General features: G+C 43.5%; 1 protein-coding gene across 1 annotated transcript in view; it reads right to left on the bottom strand.

Moving 5' to 3' along the window:
- LOC141982002 (uncharacterized) overlaps positions 1-22,374 on the bottom strand; it is an 80,603-nt gene that overhangs the window by 53,260 nt on the left and 4,969 nt on the right. Inside the window, exons 2-5 of the mRNA XM_074943654.1 lie at positions 19,070-19,295; positions 5,416-5,628; positions 5,068-5,274; positions 1,409-1,590 (exon numbers count right to left, since the gene is read on the bottom strand). Coding sequence (XP_074799755.1) covers positions 1,409-1,590; positions 5,068-5,274; positions 5,416-5,628; positions 19,070-19,295 — 828 coding nt within the window. The remainder of the gene's footprint in view (positions 1-1,408; positions 1,591-5,067; positions 5,275-5,415; positions 5,629-19,069; positions 19,296-22,374) is intronic.

Here is a 22,374-nt window from a genome sequence, read left to right as displayed (position 1 = left end):
ACTAGTGCAAGCTAAAGGTGGTACAGTCCATTGTAATTCAACTGAAAGGTTAGGGACATATCAACTTTTCCCAATAGTGATGAACTTAGTGCACTGCTGTGGCCAGTAATCCACACAGCCAGCCACCAACCTAGCCCCGACCAAACCAGAACACTTAATTGATCTTTTTTTGAACTCTGCACACTTAAGGGCTGATTTACATGGCAAGCCCTACAAGTTGTAGTATGATTAGGGCCCTACCAAATGCACGGTCCATTTTGGTCAATTTCACAGCCATAGGATTTTAAAAATCATAAATTTCAACATTTCAGATATCTAAATCTGAAATTTTACAGATTATAATTGTTGGGGTCCTGACCCAAAAAGGGGGTGGAGGAAGAGAAATCACAACGTTATTATAGGGGGGCTGCAGTACTGCTACCCTTACTACTGCTCTGCTGCTGGCAGCGGCGGTGCCTTCAGAGCTGGGTAGCCAGAGAGCCGTGGCTGCTGGCCGGGAGCCCAGCTCTGCAGCACAGAAGTAAGGATGGCATGGTATGGTGTTGCCACCCTTATTTCTGCGCTGCTGCAGGCAGAGCTGGGTGCCTGGCCAACAGCCGCCACTCCCCAGCCCTGAAGCCAGTGCAGAATCAAGGGTGGCAATATCACAACCCCCCTAAAATAAACTTGTGACACCCCCCCGCCCCCTGCAACTCCCCTTTGGGTCAGGACCCTCAATTTGAGAAATGCTGGTCTCCCCTGTGAAATCTGTATAGCACAGGGTAAATGTACACACAAGACCAGATTTCACGGTAGGAGACCAGATTTCAAGGTGCATGACTTGTTTTTCCTGGCTGTGAATTTGGTAGGGCCCTAAAGGCAGGTCTACACTACTGCTTCCGGTCGATCTAAGCAACGCAATTTGAGTTACATTAGTAGCATAACTTAAGTCGACGTAGCTTAGATCTACTTACTGTGGGGTCCACTCTATGCTATGTTGATGGGAGACACTTTCCTGCCAACACTGCTTCCGCCTCTCGTTGAGGTGGAGTACAGAAATGCCACTGCATCGATTGCGGCAGCACTGATTTAGCTCCACAGTGAAGACAAGCCCTAAGGCTGAGGAGCCACACTGACATTCACTGTACCGTAGCATTGTCCACACAGAATGTTAGCGCACAGCAAGCTGGTGAGCTGCAGAGTCAGACCCTGGCTTGCTGCACAGTAACTTGCGAACCCTTAGTCTCAGTGGGATCACCTCTACATTCTACCTCTACTTGTAATCTGTCCCATTTTATGAAAGTTAAGAGCATCTCTTGTACCCCTGGCAAGTTGCTGAAGTGGTTCCCAGTTTAACAGAGCTTGAGTGATCAACCACTACCTCATGCAAGACATGCTATTGCAGCAGGCTCGGGAGAGTTGAAATTACCTCATTATTTCTGTAACATTAAAGCTGTCAGTCTTCGTACAAACAAAAGCTAAACTCCCATATTGGCCATCCATGAGCAGCTGCCTCCGCAGGTTTGCACTCAGCATCTCTTTGGCAGTCTTGTCATCCACAGCTCTGGTGATGTTGGCTACTACCCATACTGCATTGCAGTTCTTTAAATACTAAAGGATGGCAAGAAAAGTCAGTTTATAGGAAAACTGCAGTAATTAGTTCTAAAGCTTGAGAGTTTCAACCAATTCTTACGAAATAATACATTCAGAAGAACTGTCCAAAAAAGTTTGCTTTTTTTAAAGAAACACTGTTCACGGTCTCAGAATCTCCAAACCTGCATGGGTGTCTAAGTGGTAGAGTGACACTTAGGGCAGGTCTACACTACAGGGCTAAGTCGACCTAAGTCACGCAACTCCAGCTACATGAATAACATAGCTGCAGTCAGAAAGAAAAGGAGTACTTGTGGCACCTTAGAGACTAACCAATTTATTTGAGCATAAGCTTTCGTGAGCTACAGCTCACTTCATCGGATGCATACTGTGGAAAGTTTAGAAGATCTTATTATATACACACAAAGCATGAAAAAATACCTCCTCCCACCCTACTCTCCTGCTGGTAATACCTTATCTAAAGTGACCACTCTCCTTACATTGTGTATGATAATCAAGGTGGGCCATTTCCAGCACAAATCCAGGGTTTAACAAGAACGTCTGGGGGTGTGGGTGGGGGAAAAAACAAGGGAAAATAGGCTTGAATAGAGACTGGGAGTGGCTTAGTCATTATGCAAGGTAGCCTAAGTTAATTGTATCCAATTTGCAAATGAATTCCAATTCAGCAGTTTCTCGCTGGAGTCTGGATTTGAAGTTTCTTTGTAGTAATATCGCAACTTTCATGTCTGTAATCGCGTGACCAGAGAGACTGAAGTGTTCTCCGACTGGTTTATGAATGTTATAATTCTTGACATCTGATTTGTGTCCATTTACTCTTTTACGTAGAGACTGTCCTGTTTGACCAATGTACATGGCAGAGGGGCATTGCTGGCATATGATGGCATAGATCACATTGGTGGATGTGCAGGTGAACGAGCCTCTGATAGTGTGGCTGATGTTATTAGGCCCTGTGATGGTGTCCCCTGAATAGATATGTGGGCACAGTTGGCAACAGGCTTTGTTGCAAGGATAGGTTCCTGGGTTAGTGGTTCTGTTGTGTGGTATGTGGTTGCTGGTGCGTATTTGCTTCAGGTTGGGGGGCTGTCTGTAGGCAAGGACTGGCCTGTCTCCCAAGATTTGTGAGAGTGTTGGATCATCCTTCAGGATAGGTTGTAGATCCTTAATAATGCGTTGGAGGGGTTTTAGTTGGGGGCTGAAGGTGACGGCTAGTGGCGTTCTGTTATTTTCTTTGTTGGGCCTGTCCTGTAGTAGGTGACTTCTGGGAACTCTTCTGGCTCTATCAATCTGTTTCTTCACTTCCGCAGGTGGGTACTGTAGTTGTAAGAATGCTTGATAGAGATCTTGTAGGTGTTTGTCTCTGTCTGAGGGGTTAGAGCAAATGCGGTTGCATCGCAGAGCTTGGCTGTAGACGATGGATCGTGTGGTGTGGTCAGGGTGAAAGCTGGAGGCATGTAGGTAGGAATAGCGGTCAGTAGGTTTCCGGTATAGGGTGGTGTTTATGTTGCCATCGTTTATTAGCACTGTAGTGTCCAGGAAGTGGATCTCTTGTGTGGACTGGACCAGGCTGAGGTTGATGGTGGGATGGAAATTGTTGAAATCATGGTGGAATTCCTCAAGGGCTTCTTTTCCATGGGTCCAGATGATGAAGATGTCATCAATATAGTGCGAGTAGGGGCATTAGGGGACGAGAGCTGAGGAAGCGTTGTTCTAAATCAACCATAAAAATGTTGGCATACTGTGGGGCCATGTGGGTACCCATAGCAGTGCCGCTGATCTGAAGGTATACATTGTCTCCAAATGTAAAATAGTTATGGGTAAGGACAAAGTCACAAAGTTCAGCCACCAGGTTAGCCGTGACATTATCGGGGATAGTGTTCTTGACGGCTTGTAGTCCATCTTTGTGTGGAATGTTGGTGTAGAGGGCTTCTACATCCATAGTGGCCAGGATGGTGTTTTCAGGAAGATCACCGAGGGATTGTAGTTTCCTCAGGAAGTCAGTGGTGTCTCGAAGGTAGCTGGGAGTGCTGGTAGCGTAGGGCCTGAGGAGGGAGTCTACATAGCCAGACAATCCTGCTGTCAGGGTGCCAATGCCTGAGATGATGGGGCGCCCAGGATTTCCAGGTTTATGGATCTTGGGTAGTAGATAGAATATCCCAGGTCGGGGTTCCAGGGGTGTGTCTGTGCGCATTTGATCTTGTGCTTTTTCAGGGAGTTTCTTGAGCAAATGCTGTAGTTGCATTTAGTTGTGTTGTATGCATTGTAGTTGCAAATAGCTGCAGTCGACGTACCTTAGATCAACTTACTGTGGTATCTACACCGCACTGGGTCGACAGGAGAAACTCTCCTGTCGACTTACCTTATGCTTCTTGTTCCGGGGGAGTACAGGAGTCAATGGGAGAATGATCGGCAGTCGATTTACCGGGTCTTCGCTAAATCGACCCCCGGTGGATCGATCGCCGAGCATCGATCCCCTGCTAAGTGGGCACAAGCCCTTAGAAATATTAAGTGGAAGACAAGCCCTTAGTAATATTAATATTAATATCCAGCTGGATAATGCAAAAGGAAAGAATTCCAAACCTATTTACGAGCCAAGGCTTTCAGAGTTACTATATAACAGTTACATGTGTCTAACAGTGGTTAACCATTTTCCAAATTTAACGTTAATCAGGTTTTTTGGTTTCAGAGTAACAGCCGTGTTAGTCTGTATTCGCAAAAAGAAAAGGAGTACTTGTCGCACCTTAGAGATTAACCAATTTATTTGAGCATAAGCTTTCGTGAGCTACAGCTCACTTCATCGGTTTTTTTGCACTCTGTTATCTACTGAGGCACTATAAGACAGTTGCCCAGATTTTCACAGAATGCACTAATACAAACACAATTTAGCAGTGTTGCTGATGGAGATGTAGAAAAGGGATTGAAATGGCAGAAAAGGTCTGCGTAAACACAAACACAGATGTATTACTTCTGACTGTACTATGATCAGTCCCTAATAGCAATGCATCCTTCTAAGGGAGGGATAAATGTCCTCAAGGCACCTAAGAGTGCAATATGATAGCATCTATGGTGATTACTTACAGACCTCAAATAACAATCAATGTATGCCCTGAAGCACAAGCATGGATAGCACTTGTAATTTTATCCTAATTAGTGCAACTGTGGATGCCACTTATCCATAGAAGCTACTAACCCTAGAGTTTTAGTAATCAGCTTGTCACTATGGCATCATGCAGCAGCAAGTGCCACATGTTAATTACATGGTGTTGCAAATGTTTATGTTTGAAAAACAGAGGAAAAGGGAAGAGGTTGCTCATGCGCCCAATGCATATTGAATGACATGATGTGTGCAAAAGCATTATATAGCAGTTAAGGAGGAAGATGCTGCTTCCAATGCAGATCAGGTCTGGGAACCAAAAGGGACATAAGGGTTTAAAAAAACAAAACAAACCACAGACTGAAATTTCAGAGATGCCATTGTACCTCTTTGGCAGCATTATCCCTGGCAGCATTGGAATCTCGTACTCCAGGCAAATCCACCAGCACTGCCCCAGTCTTCAAGACATTAGCACCGGGAACACGGATTTTGACACATTTAACAATGGGCCAAAATTCTCCACCTTTCATGTCGCGTAAGTTATCAGTCCGAGAGTCAATGAATTTCTCTATTTTTGTGCGAAAATCTGCTGCCTAAGCAATGGAGAGAAAACAAGAGTTAGGTTCACTACAGGCAATAGGCTGAGCTACTCCATTTATTGTCTATATCAGTGTGAAATAGCCTAAATGGGTGAAGATATAGGAAGGCCACACCTCAAATCATGCTGTGTTTACCTTCTCTGCAGAGATGTGCTTTACTGTCCCAAGATGCTGAGTCACCTCCTTCATCTCCTTCAGCTTTGGAAGTTCTGCTATCGTCCCATATACAGCTTTCACACGACTATAGGCAGCGCCAGCTTCAGTCTTGCGATCTGGGCATCGTTTCTTTAAGTTACCAGATTTGTCTTTCATATCTTCTAGGAGAGCTTTCAGCTCATTATCCCACTCCTGAAGTGGGAAATACAGAAACAATTGAGACAATACTCCAAAAGAGTAAGTTTGTAATTTGTTACATGTAGAATAACTATTCAAGTTAAAATGAATCAAGACCAGATGCTCTGTTTGCCCTAAGATATTTTTACCACATACAGAGGAGTGAGTTCTATTACTATTGCTCTGCTGAGAGCAAGAAACCCTTTTTAACTGATTACACCAGCTAGTCAGTAAAACAGGAAATATTTTCAAACATTTTTAAAAGCTTTTTTTGTTTGTTTTTTCCCCTTGAAGACTGATGAAAGTTTTCCACTCAGCTCCGATTCTCTCCCTCAGATATTTATACAGCTCCCTTTTACCACAGTACTTAAGCACTAAAATTAAACATACAATATGAACAGCATCACCAACGACTGGTACAAAGAACGGCTACTGAAAAGATCCAAGATAGTTCCAACATATAGCATGAGCAACATTCCTATTTTTAAACAGGGTGACAGAGGATCAATTTAAATAATGATTTGAATCACCAAGTAGAAATCCTCCATTTCAATCCTTGATTTTAATCTACTTTTCCACTTGTACTTCAATTATTTTCTGAAGAAAGGTGCATTCTCACTGGTTAATATAATCATTAAAATATGTTGATTTACAACTAGACTGAGCCTCTATACTAGCTCTGATATATCTTTTTGCTACCTAAGAGGGTACACTATAACTATATACATTTATTTAAGCAGTTATATAGCTTAATATTTTCAGATCCTTCTTACCTGCATTTTTAGTATGTTAGAAAATGGTGAATGATATATTGCTTACTTATTAATAAACATTTTGCCACATAATTTGTGTCAATCTGCATTAGAAGGGTAATTTGAATTTAATTAAACACACAAAATAGCATATTTATTATTTAAATGTTTTAGAATCCTAGAAACGTAGGACCAGAAGGGACCTCAATAGATCATCTAGTCCAATCCCCTGTATTGAGACAGGACTAAGAATTATCTAGACCACCCCAACAGGTGTTTTTCTAACCTGTTCTTAAAAACCTCCAATGACACAGATTCCACAACCTCCCTAGGTAATTTTTTCCACTGCTTAACTACCCTAAACTTTTCCTAATGTCTAACCTAAACCGTCCTTGTTGCAATTTAAGCCCATTACTTCTTGTCCATCCTCAGTGGATAAGGAGAATAATTTATCACCCTCCTCTTTATAACCACCTTTTATACACTTGAAGACTATTATGTCCCCCCTCACCCAGTTTTTCCAATCTTCCCCCATAGGTCATGTTTTCTAGAACTTTGATCAGTTTTGTTCCTCTCCTCTGGACTTTCTCCAATTTGTCTTCATCATTCCCAAAGTGTGGTGCCCAAAACTTGATGCAGTACTCCAGTTGAGTACTGAGTAGAATGGGAGAATTATTTCTCATGTCTTGCTTACAACACTCCTGCTAATACATCCCAGACTGATGTTTCCTTTTTTTGCAACTTGTGTTACACCACTGACTCATATTTAGTTTGTGATAGATTATAATCCCCAGATCCCTCCTAGGAAGTAATTTCCCATTTTATATTTGTGCAAGTGAGTATTCCTTCCTAAAATATAGTGCTTTGCATTTGTAGTTATTGAATTTCATCCTATTTATTTCAGGCCATTTTTCCAGTTTGCCATGATCATTTTGAATTTTAATCCTCTCCTCCAAAGAACTTGCAACCCCTCCCAGATTGGTACTGGCAGCAAATTTTAAGTGTACTCTCTATGCCATTATCCAAATCATTTATGAAGACATTGATTATAACCAGACCCAGGACAGATCTCTCTGAGACCCCTTCCAGCTTTTCTGTGAACTACTGATAACTACTCTGAGTACAGTTTTCCAACTAGTTGTTCACCCACCTTACAGTAGGTTTGTTTAGGCTATGTTTCTCTAGTTTGCTTATGAGAAGAACATGTGAGACCTTATTGAAGTCGAGATATATCACATCTACGACTTCCCCCCATCCACAAGGCTTATTACCCTGCCAAAGAAGTATATTAAGCTGGTTTGACATTTGTTTTTGACAAATCTATGTTGACTGTTACTTATCACTGTATCTGCTAGGTGCTAACAAACTGATTGGTTATTTGCTCCATTATCTTTCTGCATACTGAAATTAAGCTGACTTGTCTACGATTCCCTGGATTATCCTTATTTCCCTTTATAATAGATAACTACTGGTTCTACTGTATTACCTATGAACACCAGAGTTACAAACTGACCAGTCAACCACACACCTCATTTGGAACCTGAAGTAAACAATCAGGAAGCAACAGAGACCCCCGCCCAAAAAAGCAAATACAGTACAGGGCCGTGTTAAACGTAAACTACTAAAAAACAAAAAACAAAAGGAAAGCAGTATTTTTCTTCTGCAAAGTAAAGTTTCAAAGCTGTATTAAGTCAACGTTCAGTTGTAAACTTTTGAAAGAACCATAATGTTTTGTCAGAGTTACGAACATTTCAGAGTCACTAACTACCTCAATTCCTGAGGGGTTTATAACTCTGAAATTCTATTCTATATTTGCCCTTTCCCAGTCCTCTGGGATCTCTCCAGCTGTCCATGAATTCTCAAAGATAATTGCTAATGGCTCAGAGATCTCTTCAGCAATTTCCTTAAGTACTTGGGATGCATTTTGGTCAGGCCCTGCCACCTTGAAGACTCTAACTTATCTAATTAATTCTTTAACTTGCTCTTCCGCTATTTTAGCCTCAGATCCTACCCAATCAATGTTTACCATGTGAATACCGAAACAAAAACGGCATTTAACATTTCAGCCATTGCTGTGTTTTCCGTTATCGTTCCCTACTTGTTGAGCAATGGACCTAACCTGTCCTCGGTCTGGTCTTCCTTTTGCTCCTAATGTATTTGTAAAATGTTTTCTTGTTACCCTTTATATCCTCAGCTAGTTTAATCTCATTTTGTGTCTTGGCCTTTCTAATTTTGTTGCTACATGCTTGGGGTTTGTTTTTTTTATATTCATGCTTAATAATTTGACCTAGTTTCCACTTTTTGTATGACTCTCTTGAACATCTCTTGATTAAGCCTGTAGATTTTAAGAGATTATAATAAATGTTGCCCTTCACATATTTTGTACTAAATTCAGATTTCGTTTTAAACAGGTTTATTGCTAAGAAGAAAAAAACCAACAATTTAAATAAACAAAAAATTGAAAAATCTGATTCAATAAAATCAGATTTTTAATTATTTTTTTTAAATCACTGATTTTTATCCACCTTGCAGGATGAATTCATCTCCGACATTAACTTAAACAAATCCAACACTGCACCAAGGATGAATCCAGCCTTTCAAGTACCACTTAGGTAACCAGCCTAAATAGATTTCTGCTCCGGAGGCAGTGGAGGAAGATCTGAACAGCAGCTGAAATGACTGAAAATGATAAAGGGAAGCTAAACCTGATACAATATACAGAGAAGGACCCATAGAAGAAACATCAAGTGGAATAAAAGGAGACAAGGGAAAAGACTATACGCTATACACAGAAAAGAAAGCCATTTAACAGTGCCCTCAGCAGGTATTATGGAAGGTAGAGAGAAGAGTGCAAGGGCGGTTGAATGGAGAGCTGAAAAAGTCTTCAGGATTTGGGGATGGGAAGTAGTAACTAGTAATCCAGAATGTCAGCTCGATAGCAAGGGGCTAGGGTAGAGATGTAAATCTAAATAAAATCTGTACTTTATCCCTCACTCGGCCTCTGTTTTTGGAGCCTCCTTCCACTGAAAAGCTCCAATGTCTGCCACCACTGCCACTCACAGCCTTGCCAAACAGCAGCGGAGTGAACTCAGACTCCTCTCCATTTCACTGCTCCCCATAGAGGTCTAAATAGCAGACAATGACAAAAGCTAGTCGCTCTGCTGCATCTTGGAAGAACTAAAAAGTAGCAGCAGCAAAGGCAACAGAGCAGTCTATCTGCAAAAAACAACACAAACAACTGCATCAGTTTACTCTCAAGTCAAGTTTGGAAGGCTATCTTGTCAACCATAAGTGATATAAAGGGAAGTTATTTACCATATGGTAACTGAAGTCCTTTGAGATGTGTGGTCCCTATCTGTATTCTCCTGTGGGTATGCATGCACTCCACATGCTTGAGACCAGCAAATTCTTGCAAGTAGCATCCACTGGTCCATGCCTGCATCCTTGCTCTCCTTGTGTTTTGTATCGAGATTGAGAGGCAGGGTGGACCAAATGCCTCTCCAGTTCCTTCTCTACTGCGAACCTTATGATCCAAAGCACAAGGGAAGGAAGCAAGGTAGTGGCATACGGATAAGGACCAGGCATTTTGGAAAAGTTCTAGTTACAAAAGGGTAGTGACTTCCCTTTCTCCTTCACGTGCTGATCCCTATGTGTAATTCACTATGGGTGACTGACAAGCAATACTCGGAGGAGGTGATGCAAAGATGCAGGTGATATAGCTGCTTGTAAAACCACAGTCCCAAAGGATAAGGCAGTGGAGGAGTCTTAGTTCAGTGGGTAATGTCTTGTGAACATATGCACAGAACTCCATATTGCTGCCTTGCAAATATCAAGTGGGGGTACCTTCTGAAGCGATGCTACAGAGGCTGCTTGTGCTCTGGTACCAGTGAGCCCATACTACATGTAGGGGAGGAAGATGTGCCAAATGATAAAGCAGGATGCAGCCAGAGATCCATCTAGAGATTGTCTGGGAGGAAATAGCTTGTCCTCAGACTCATTCCTCTATAGCAACAAACAATCAAGGTGACTCTCTGATCTGTTCTGTTCGCTGCAGGTAGATGTGCATTGGCCTCGTCACATCAAGGAACGAAGCCCTTTTCTCTTCAATGGAGGCAGGAGGCTTCGGGAAGAACTGTCTGGTTTACGTGAACTTCTGAAACTGCCTTAGGGATGAATTTCAGGTGCAGCTGTAGCAAGACTGTGCGTCTTTATGGAAAATTGCGTAAGGTGGGTCTGTCGTTAGGAGCACAAGCTCACCTGCCCTTCTGTCCAAGGTGATAGCAACAAGGAAGATAATGTTCGTTGATAGGTAAGACACTGAACATGTAGCAAAGGGGTCAAAAGCTGGCTTAGTGAATGCAAAAAGTACTAAGTTGAGGTTCCAGTGAAGAGTTGATTTTGTTACTGGCAGAAAGGTTTGGTTAATCCATCTAGGAATCTAGAAGTTACTGTGTGAATAAAAATAAAGTAGCTATCTGCTGGTTTTTTATAAAAGTTGCTTGCCACCAGGTAAACCTGTATCAAGCTAAGGGAAAGACCAACCTTGTGTGTAAGGAGGGAGATTGCAAGAATATCCGCTGTATCTGCAGATATATGATTCTGCTGGTCCCGAGGGAGAAGTGCTTCCACTTGGACAGCTAACATTTTTCTGATGGAACCTTTTCTGCTTGTCAAGCTGTCTCAAGTGGGTCAAGAGCACGAGTGCCAACCTCAGGGCAGACTGTCAAGGAGCAGGGCACAAGCCCCAGATTGATTGATGGTTCTATAATTAGATTTCACCAACCAAGTAACAAGTGTGAACTCCTCAATGACTATACCAGCCTTTCCCTGGAGTCACAGACAGTCCACTTGGGCATTCTGGTCTATCTTGACACCCAGGCAAGCCTGCCTTTGTGACAGATGGTCCCTTACACCAAAAATCACAATATTCAGGTTACTCCCAGTCCCCAAGAGCAAGTCACTTATCCCAGGTCAATTGTACCCATGCGCACTCAAAGACAACACTTGTAGCCAATCGTGTAATAAACTAAAGATTTATTAATGAAGAAAAAGAAACAAGAGTTACTTGCAAGGTTAAAGCAGATATACATACTCAAATGAGTTACAATCTTACGTTCCAAAAGGTGATTGTAACTGCTGTATATGCCAGATCCATACGTCCCCTAAGGCAAACTATGCAACTTGAGGATCCCCTGCTTATGTTTAGAAATCTTTGCCCTTCAAAAGTTCAAGCCACACAGAGCTATGGTTCCTTCTGGTCGGGCATTTTTATTTTCTTCCCCCAGAGTTCAAACTGATGGCAGAGTGTCCAAGTGCAAGCCTCTCTTTATGGGTAGGGGGGACCATGGGGGGCAGGGAAGCAATCAACAAAGTCTGTCCTTTGTTGTTTCACAATGGCTCATTTACCCTCAATGGACCTTCTTGTGTGCAGAACAAGCACTTTACATTAATGAATGCTTCTTTGCTGTTTGGTGAGTAACACAATTACAAATGCAAACTCTCAATATAACTTTATACCATGGGCTAACAGAGGTTAAGTGAGATCAATACATACAGCATCCTACAAGCATTTCATCAAGTCTAAACACTAAAACACATTCTTCTTATCGACTTAACATCTATTTCACAACAACACAAACACAGAGGTAAGACAGACTGGTTCCAGTAATGCTTTTGTCAGTGTTCAGTGAGACCTGGGCATAAGCTGGCACCTGGTCTGCCAGCGTCACACTGCTGTTCTTGAGAATGACTTGCTCAGCCTCAGAATAGGAACGTTCCACATTCCAGGCCCATCCAAATACGAAGCCATGGGGTGAAAGGCACCTGAGTTGGGATGCCCGAGCCTGCCATTCTCTTGAGTCAGACAATCTGGGAGGGTTGAATGCTGATGAGAGGATGTGCTGACATTTTTAGGAGGCTTATAAACCAGAACTGTTTGGGTCCTTTGGCCTCAATGAAGATGACTCAGGCTCTGTCTGACTGAATTTTCTAAAGAACCAAGGTAGCAGCAGAATGAATAGTTCAAGTGGTGTCCAATGGAGTAGGAAGAGTGTGTCACCCCTGGAGCAGCAAGTGTTGCATTTCTTGTTTTCCCGGGAGGTGAAAGAGTCCCAAGTGGGGGCTCCCACTGAGTGAAAATGTTGTTCACCACTGAATCAAGCAATCCACATCATACTGTATCAGTGACCTGTCCACTTAGTTATTTACCACTCCACCAGTGTGTGTGTCATTTGAAACATTTATCAGTGATTATTTTATGTTTTATCAAGAGCTATGAATCATGAGTTCTTTTCCCAGGTTGGTATTATCAATACCAATATAACCGTGTGGAATTTTAGTTTGTGAATAAAAACGTTGAGTTGTCACAGGTCGAGACTGGGTCTCCATCCTGCCTTCTTTTTGGGAACGAGGAAATATTTCACACATAAACCTCTTCCCAATGCTGAAGAGGTACCTGCACTATTGGTCCCCGTTGGAGGAGAGAGAGTATCTCCTTGTAAGAGTGGTCCCTGAAAAGGGAAGGGGAAGGAGGTTTTGGAGGAGGAGGAGAGAAGCTTGATTGTATAACTGAAATGGATTATATCCTGCACCCACTTGTTTGTTGTTACTGCCCTCCAGCTGTGGGGCAGGGTTGGGAGGGAGAAGAGTGCTAGGCAGCTACCAAAGGAGACCTGGGAATTGGGTAGAGATGGCATCAACTTTGGTTCACAACTCCTAAACATTTTGTCAAAAGTATCTTTTGGCCAGGAGGTGCGGTTGGGCTGATGTGGTTAAGTGGAGGGTGCAGGGTACCATGCCTTTGGGCCTTCTCTGTCTTTTATGAGGCAGTTCATAAGAACGCTGATGGTAAAATGGTTGAGGCATAGGCCTCTATTTGTATGGTTATTAATGGTATTTCCTCTTCAGGGTGGATATATATATTTTATATATATATTTTAAAAAAAGATTTGGCCACCAGTGTGTCTTCACCGATAAGGGCCAGAAATTTAGCCCTGTCCTGCTAGGGTAGTTTGTCCTTAAAATCTAGGAACTCTGAATAATTTAGAAAAATCATACTTAGTCCAATATTCTAAATTGGAGGTTAGTAGATTTAAACACCTTCCTCTCTAACAGATTCAGATGTTTGGCCTCCTGGTCAGTACCATGCTCTTGGTGGTGGCTCTTGGGTGTTGCTGCCTAGATCTTTCAGTGACATCCTGAACAACCAGAGTTTAGTGCAGGATGGGTAAATAAAATCTCTGCCCCTTTTGCAAGCATAAAGGAACACTTCTCAGCCCTTTTGGGGGAAGGACACACATTACTGTCGTATGCCAAATTGCTCTTGCCAATTCCAGTATGTCTGTGTTCACTGGGTGTGCTATCCAGTTGGATCCTGCGGGTTTCAGGATGTCCAAAAGCTTATGTTGAGCGTCCTGGATCTCGTCAGGAGACATGGAGCACTTGGGCAAAACTCTGTAGCAGTTCCTGGAATTGCTTGTGGTCACCCGGAGAGGATGGCGAAGCTGGAGCATCTGCCTCATTCAGAGAGGAGGAAGATGATGTAGGAAGAGAGCCTGAGATATAAGCGCTCGTATCAAAGGCCTCAGCTAAAGCTGCGGGCCAAGCTTTGCTGATATAAAGCAAAGTTAGCACAAGTCAGGCTGTAAGCAAAGATCAGGCTCTGCCTGCGTGCAAGCTCACAGAATCTGGCAAGCACAGGGCCGATATTGCAGAAACGCACACTCCTAAGAAGAGCTAAGCACAGAGCACTCCGGTATCCCGATCTCAAGTGGTACCAGAACATCCCTGATATCAAGGACGGTACAAAAACATTCCCCAAGGATAACAGGAACACACTGACCCCTCCAATAAAATAAGGTCAGGATGACAGGGTGATGAATAGAGATGTTTTGATCGAACCAACATGTACGAGGAGCTGGGTAATAACTAGGTATGTGCGGGGGCAGTAACTACGTCAGAGGAGCAGTACGTAACTTGTTTTTGTCAGGGTCTAAAGAGCTCTCTCTCGGAGTGGGTGTCTTGGTCCATCCGAGGGGGAAAGGAAAGTCCCACTATCCACTGGGCTGCATTCATTGTCACAGGCATACATGTCTTAGTATCCTTGTAGAGTCTGCCAGGTGCTATAACCATGCTTTGTCGGCAATAAACCTGGCCTGGCACCTTCGGATCTTCTGGTCATTGAGTGGTTCGCTCGAGGTCTGCTGTGCCGGCTGTCTTCACAGAGCTGGGGCAGCACACAGGGAGAACACACACACGCAGCTGAACATCTAACCACAGAAGATACCCTTGTCAGTACCAGCAGAACCATACTCTTCCTCTTCTGTAGGCTCAGAAGGAAGTTCTGGTTGTTCTCTTGGAGCGGAGGGGTGATCTGACTCCTTATTCGATTACACAGACCTTGGGTGTTGTGTGCATGGGTCCCATGGACCCAACAGGGCCAGAAGAAAGGTCTGAAGGTGGGTTGCAGAGGTCCCCAAGACATAGGGGGTACCACCAGTCCCAAAGGGGGGGGATGTCCTGGTTTGGGTGGGGGAGGTTGGTTCCAGGAAGCTCTTGATCTCCTGTTTGAATTGTTCTCCATCAATGAGGCAATGACAGTTCCTCCAGTAGATTTGACTCCCCCAATAACAAGGTCAGGTCTGACAATCAATGGTGCAGTTGATTCTATTGAAGGAAAGCTATAGGTGGTAGACCGGATGGGGTCCCATAGCTCATGTCTCCAGGTGGGGTCAAGATCTCTCTGGTAATGGCTGCTCCTGGCAACAGAGGAGACTGCAGATCCAGGAAAACAAAGACATTCCCGGGAGTGGAGTCCTTCTGCTCTACCCACGGTGTGTGCGGTTCTGTCCACCCACACCAAGAGAGCTGACGTAGGAAGGCTCTGAGCTGGCGGATCCATATGGGGTTGGAGCATTACTGCCGGTGGCTGAGGTTCTCGATGGGTGCTCTTTGTCAGTACTGGTGGTTCTCTGCCTTTTGACCTCAAAGGTGGTGTTAATGCTGCTGGGTGTCTGTGCTGCTCCTATGCTGTTTGTGGCGCTCCAGCATTAGCTGCACCAGAGTAGCTTGCAGATTCAGAAGACCTCTACGTTAATCATAAAGACAGACCACAGACTTGGTTCAGTGGCGAAGGTGCCCTGGCTCAACAGTTATAGGTACACTAACACACATGCCCACGACAAGAACTAAGAAGCAGAAAGTCACATCCTCACATTCCATCTACATTCCATCAAAACAATGTAATATTGGGCTGTTAAGGTGGCGATCCTGTCCCAAGAGTACCCACCACCACCAGATAAAGAAACAGATCTTAAGATATTTAAAAAAAAAAAGGAGTACTTGTGGCACCTTAGAGACTAACCAATTTATTTGAGCATAAGCTTTCGTGAGCTACAGCTCACTTCACTCTGAAACCTGAAGATATTTAAAGAAAACTTTGTTTGATAGCATCTGTCTAGCAATAGGGTGACCAGATGTCCCAATTTTATAGGGACAGTCCCGATTTTTGGGTCTTTTTCTTATATAGGCTCCTATTACCCCCCTACCCTATCCCGATTTTTCACACTTCCTGTCTGGTCACCCTATCTGGCAAGGAACCACTTCTCACTAGTTGTGACTGTGAAATCTATACTTATTGTTTTGCCTTTATGATCCCTACTTCTCTATTTATCTGTAGGGTCTCTGTCTGATTCTTTAATTCTTCTGTCTGTTGCGAAACTAATCTTGCAAGATTAAAATCAACTAAGGCGCTGGGGTCTGATTGGTTAAAGAATTGTTTCATAATGGGCTAGGACTGGTGAAAAATACTGTTTTGTAGGACTTCAGTTTAAAATGATTGGTTACGGCACAGCTAAGCAGGACTCAAGTTTCACTATATAAACTGGGGTCCAAAAGGAAATTCTTTGGGAACCAACTCCAAGACACAGCCCAAGCTCAGAGCTGCCAAACCTCAGCACCCTGCCAATGACACCGTGCAGAAACTGGAGTCCCCGGATGACCTGATCCTGACTGGCCACCAGGAAAAGTTAGTCTGACTTATTGGGAGTGGCGAGCATTGTATGCTTAGTATTTGTATTCTGTTGTAGTAACTGTTAATAAATAGAGGTTAAGGATATTACTGTGTAAGGCTCTTTCATTGGTAAAAAACCCCACAAAACCCACAGAAGATTACACCCTGAACCCTAGGAATTGGGTATGGGTGGCCTTGAGCCTAGGAACTGGGTTAGGGTGGGGGTGCCTAAATTAACCCTTGACCCCACCAAAGGGTAAACGTGGGGTGTCCTAGAGCGTGTGGGTAACACTTGTACCTCCTAGTTTGAACAAAACATCCTCGTCCGTTATTCTGTCATCCCATCCTTATCTTTATGAGGGGCCTGCGTGTTCCTGTACCATCCTCTCCAGTCAGGAACATGTTTACCTGGTTAGCTGATACCCTGATGTTACTATTCTGACAAAGCCTACTTTGCTTCACCACCTTTGGTTCATCCTGCTAGGCGTGCCTAGGGCTCCAGGAAGGCCTACAGATGGTACCTGCCGATGGCAATGCTGCCAGTGCAGAGTCTAGTATCAGCAGAACCTTGTTCCTATGCATCTTTATATCGTGGCCCTGGGACATGCTAAGTCTTCGGGACCTGGGGATGGAAGATGCCTAACTTGGATGGAGTTGGGGAGGGGGGTAAGGGAGGATCATCCTCTTCAGAGTGGTCTGCTTTTGTGCTTATGAGAGTGTCCCCTGCTTTCCTGAACAAACCCTAATGGAGGGTCCATAAGTATGAACTTCCTCACACTTGCATCAGGCCTCATGCTAGGAGACGCGCTACTTGAGGACTCTGGCCAATGTACAGGGAGGTTCCCCCAGTCTGGGTCTGACTGGGGCCTTATAGCCTTCCCCAGGAAGTTAGAATTCCCACACCTGACAGGTCCGGCTGGGGCAGACACAACAGATACGGCACTTGGTGAAGAGATGAGCCTCCCTGAGGCAAGTGCAGACAATGCTGATGGTCATCACTGACAAGAAAAGAGGAGGGACAGGAGACGCAGCTTTTAAAGCCCAGTATTCTGGATACAATCTGATTTCAATACCAGAAAGCTGGGAAGGTTCCCCATGGTGGGGACGCTATCTAAGCACTAACTAGTATTAATAGTTCTATTAGTATAGCTACACTGAAGACAAAATTGATGAAGAAACTGGAGAGGCAATTGCTCCATCCCACCACTTATGATTTTGGTGCAGAGCATGAGGACAGCAGGAGCACAGATGCAGACCAATGTACATTACTTGCAAGAATTCTCCTGTCTCAGACACATGGAGCACACGTGTACTCACAGCGGAATACACATAGAGACCAGCACTTGAAGAAGAAATGAAGTTTACTTACCTGTAACCTAAGTTCTTCAAGATGGGCTCTGCATATTCACACTCATGGGATGCACCTATTGGGCGTGCTCAGACAGTGGAATTTTTACTAGCTGTACCTCCTGGAGTGCTCACAAGCTCCCCCAGTCTCTCCCCTCACCATTCAAACATTCTAAGGGTGAGACCACTCAAAGAAGAAACTTAGGCCGTGACTGTGTGCACAAAACTTGAGACATTTTTCAAAGGGTCTGATTTTCACAGGGGAGCAATTTCTGAAGATCAGGCTCTTTCAAATGGGCACCCAACAATTAAGGCACCCAAAACCATTTTTTAAATTAAATGCAAGTCTAAGCTTATATTAGGAAGAGGCTAATGGCACTTGCCTGGGAAAAACTTCAAGCTCACCAAGGACAAGTGGAATTTTCAAACCCTGGCACAGTAAATCTTAAAAGTACCATCCAGCTAAAAGGTCAAATTACCATCATCACAGACCCCACAAGCCTTAACATCTCTTTGGAACAAGGCCAGAGAGATTTTTATCTCATTATATTTAGTTATGTTACTTCTCTCTGGGTTTAGAAACCTATTTACTTCTAACCAAAAATAAGACATACATTTATAACAGTGAGAGTAACCACTAGAACAAATTTACCAACGATCATAGTGAATTTTCCATCACTGACAATTTTTAAGTCAAGGCTGGATGTTTCTCTTAAAGATATGCTCTAGGAATTTTTGTGGAAGTTTTATGGCCTGTGTCATACAGGAGGTCAGACTAGATGATAACAGTCATCCCTTCTGGCCTTGGACTCTATGAAACCCCTACAAATTATAATACAACCCCAAAGATCTAGAAGGGTACCCAATATTTTCTGATGAATAGCATTCAGATGATAGTAAAACTGTTCAAACGGCATTGAAAAGATTGCGTGACAAGTTGCTAACCTGCCCGTGCAATGAAGAACATGCCCGTTAGTTTTGCAGATTGGCTTTAAAGGGTCTCTGCAAACTGGAACATTCACTCAGGAGTATAGTGAAACCCATAAAGGATGGAGACTGGGAGCTAGACAATACAACTTAGGTTAATGGGTTTCAGGATTCAAAGTTAGAGGACACATCCATGAGGAGACAGGGAGGGAGGGAAACAGACAGACACGTCATAAATTTCAGATTTTGCCCATGAAATGTTGTGTGCCAACACAAAATGCATCTGCACTCCACAGGAATGAAATTACTCTTCTTTAACCCCTTTACCCTAACACCATAGGCTCCCAATGTCGTCATACAACCATTCTGCTGGCAGAATTTAGCCATTTTAGGGATATTTAGATTTATCTTTGCTACCTACTTCTTTAGAAAGAAACTCCACATCTGCTTCATATAGACTCTTCCCACCGGTCTTGGAGATCTCCACCACCACAGCAGTGCAGGCTCTCATGGCAGATGTAGGCAGCACGGCTTCCTCATCCAGCAAGGCATTTAACAAGCTGCTTTTTCCTGCCCCGGTGTTCCCCACCACTGCAATGTAGGTCTTTGGCATTTTTGTATCTTTCTGCAACTTTTCAATCTGTTCTCTTTATTTTATTAAAAAAAAAAAAGGCAGAATTATGAAGCAGTCACCTGGCAACATTTAACTTAAGCTTTCAATTTGCATAAGCAGCTATTCTGACTGATGGAAGTTTTGAAGCCATAAATTACATACAAGATGAACTCTATAGCTGCATATAAGATGAACTACCTACCACGCTCCCAAAATTACTCCACCAGAGATCAAATCAGAACTAGAGGGTTGTATCCTACTTCTGGTATTTTTGAACCCACCGCCACCCTCAAACATTTCACTTACAACGTACAGCAATACAACCACCTACTTTAATCATGAGGGTAACTAACTACTGGAACAATTTAGCCAGGCTCATGTTGGATTCTCCATCACTGGTAACATTTAAATCAAGACTGGATGTTTTTCTAAGAGGTCTGCTCTAGGAATTATTTTGGGGTAGTTTATGGCCTGTGTTATACAGGAGATCAGATTAGATGATCACCATGGTCCCTTCTGGCCTTGGAACTTAGGTATCATCCGTTCTTACCCTGGTAGGATCGTTGCCCCTTCTAATACTCTGTTATTTACTTGCTGCAATGTTTGACAAATCCACATGACTACCAGGCTTGGTCATAGCTTAACAACCTAGGCACATGAGCAAATCTCATCTCTCTCAAACACTGTGGTTTCTTCCCTCCCCTCCCCCAATAAGCCTCTCTTCAGCAATCAACAAGATTTAATGTTATTCTACAGAATAATTGTCTGCCTCCAAGATTTATACCTATGTAAATAAGCAGCCAGGAAGGTGGAACAAGCCAGGACATCCAGAACAAAATCAGTAAAGCCAGAAACACCTTCAGAAGCTTAAATACAGTCTGGAAATCACTGAAATACAACACCAAAACCAAACTCAAGATTTATCAGAGCTGCATACTTTCAACACTACTTTATGGTGCAGAATGCTGGGGAATCATAGAATATCAGGGTTGGAAGGGACCTCAGGAGGTCATCTAGTCCAACCCCCTGCTCAAAGCAGGACCAATCCCCAATTAAATCATCCCAGCCAGGGCTTTGTCAAGCCTGACCTTAAAAACTTCTAAGGAAGGAGATTCTACCACCTCCCTAGGTAACGCATTCCAGTGTTTCACCACCCTCCTAGTGAAAAAGTTTTTCCTAATATCCAACCTAAACCTCCCCCACTGCAACTTGAGACCATTACTCCTTGTCCTGTCATCTTCTACCACTGAGAATAGTCTAGAACCATCCTCTTTGGAACCACCTCTCAGGTAGTTGAAAGCAGCTATCAAATCCCCCCTCATTCGTCTCTTCTGCAGACTAAACAATCCCAGTTCCCTCAGCCTCTCCTCATAAGTCATGTGTTCCAGACCCCTAATCATTTTTGTTGCCCTTCGCTGGACTCTCTCCAATTTATCCACATCCTTCTTGTAGTGTGGGGCTCAAAACTGGACACAGTACTCCAGATGAGGCCTCACCAATGTCGAATAGAGGGGAACGATCACGTCCCTCGATCTACTCGCTATGCCCCTACTTATACGTCCCAAAATGCCATTGGCCTTCTTGGCAACAAGGGCACACTGCTGACTCCTATCCAGCTTCTCGTCCACTGTCACCCCAGGTCCTCTTCCGCAGAACTGCTGCCTAGCCATTCGGTCCCTAGTCTGTAGCGGTGCACTGGATTCTTCCGTCCTAAGTGCAGGACCCTGCACTTATCCTTATTGAACCTCATCAGATTTCTTTTGGCTCAATCCTCCAATTTGTCTAGGTCCCTCTGTATCCTATCCCTGCCCTCCAGCGTATCTACCACTCCTCCTAGTTTAGTATCATCCGCAAATTTGCTGAGGGTGCAATCCACACCATCCTCCAGATCATTTATGAAGATATTGAACAAAACCGGCCCCAGGACCGACCCCTGGGGCACTCCACTTGATACCGGCTGCCAACTAGACATGGAGCCATTGATCACTACCTGTTGAGACCGACAATCTAGCCAACTTTCTACCCACCTTATAGTGCATTCATCCAGCCCATACTTCTTTAACTTGCTGACAAGAATACTGTGGAAGACCGTGTCAAAAGCTTTGCTGAAGTCAAGAAACAATACATCCACAGAATGAGAAAGTAGGACACATCCAAACTGATTCCATCACCAGAGTAGCAATAAGATGGACACCTGAAGACAAGTGAAAACGAGGCTGCCAGAGAACAACATGGTGAAGAGCTGTGGAAGCTGAGCTGAAAAACCTGGGGAACCATGGAAAGACTTGCCAGAAACAGACAGGAGTGGAGGAGCATCGTCACTGCCCTAAACGCCAGAGGCGTAATAGGAACATGAAGATGATGATGCAATAAGCAATTAATAAATATCAGAGAAGTGTGACTCAATCTTCTGCAAAGGATTCAACTCAGGTTTTCTTTAAGATTTGAAGAGCTCTGTTAAAATACTAGCACATCACTGCACCACTGAGAATACAGTATATATATATATGCTGCAGTTATATACAATATAGTGGAGAATTATTTTTATTGCATTTGGATAGCGCACCCCCATGGAACTTATTGCTAGTATTTATGTGCTGTCATCTTGAGGGACCTCTATGCTTATCCCTTGCTAAGATATATTGCTTTCTTGGTTTATATAACAATTCATGATACAGTTTTAAGTATTTTAGTGCTCCTGAGACCACAGGAAAACTGAAAATTGCAACTATCTAAAGGGTACTTATGTCTGCTCCAGACTAACAGAAAAGTATCACAGTTGTGCATCTATCAGAGTAACAGCCGTGTTAGTCTGTATTTGCAAAAAGAAAAGGAGTACTTGTGGCACCTTAGAGACTAAATTGGTTAGTCTCTAAGGTGCCACAAGTACTCCTTTAGTTGTGCATCTAATAAATTCCAAATTACAGAACTATGCTTACTTATGAAGTATGATGGGATGTACTAGCTCTTTGGGGTTCAGCAAAGAATCTTCTGTGACAACAGCATCCTAATCCAAATGAGCCTTTGGAAAGAAAATCCATTACCGCTGCATCTATTGCAGGGATTTATCCAAGGACTAGCAGGAGTTCACAAAGTGGGTTTGCTTTAGCAAG

This window comes from Natator depressus, chromosome 2 (genome assembly GCF_965152275.1).
Source record: "Natator depressus isolate rNatDep1 chromosome 2, rNatDep2.hap1, whole genome shotgun sequence".
NCBI classification, from domain to species: Eukaryota; Metazoa; Chordata; order Testudines; family Cheloniidae; genus Natator; species Natator depressus.
The sequence above is the reverse complement of the archived record's forward strand: the minus strand, read 5'-3'. Positions and strand labels throughout refer to the sequence as shown.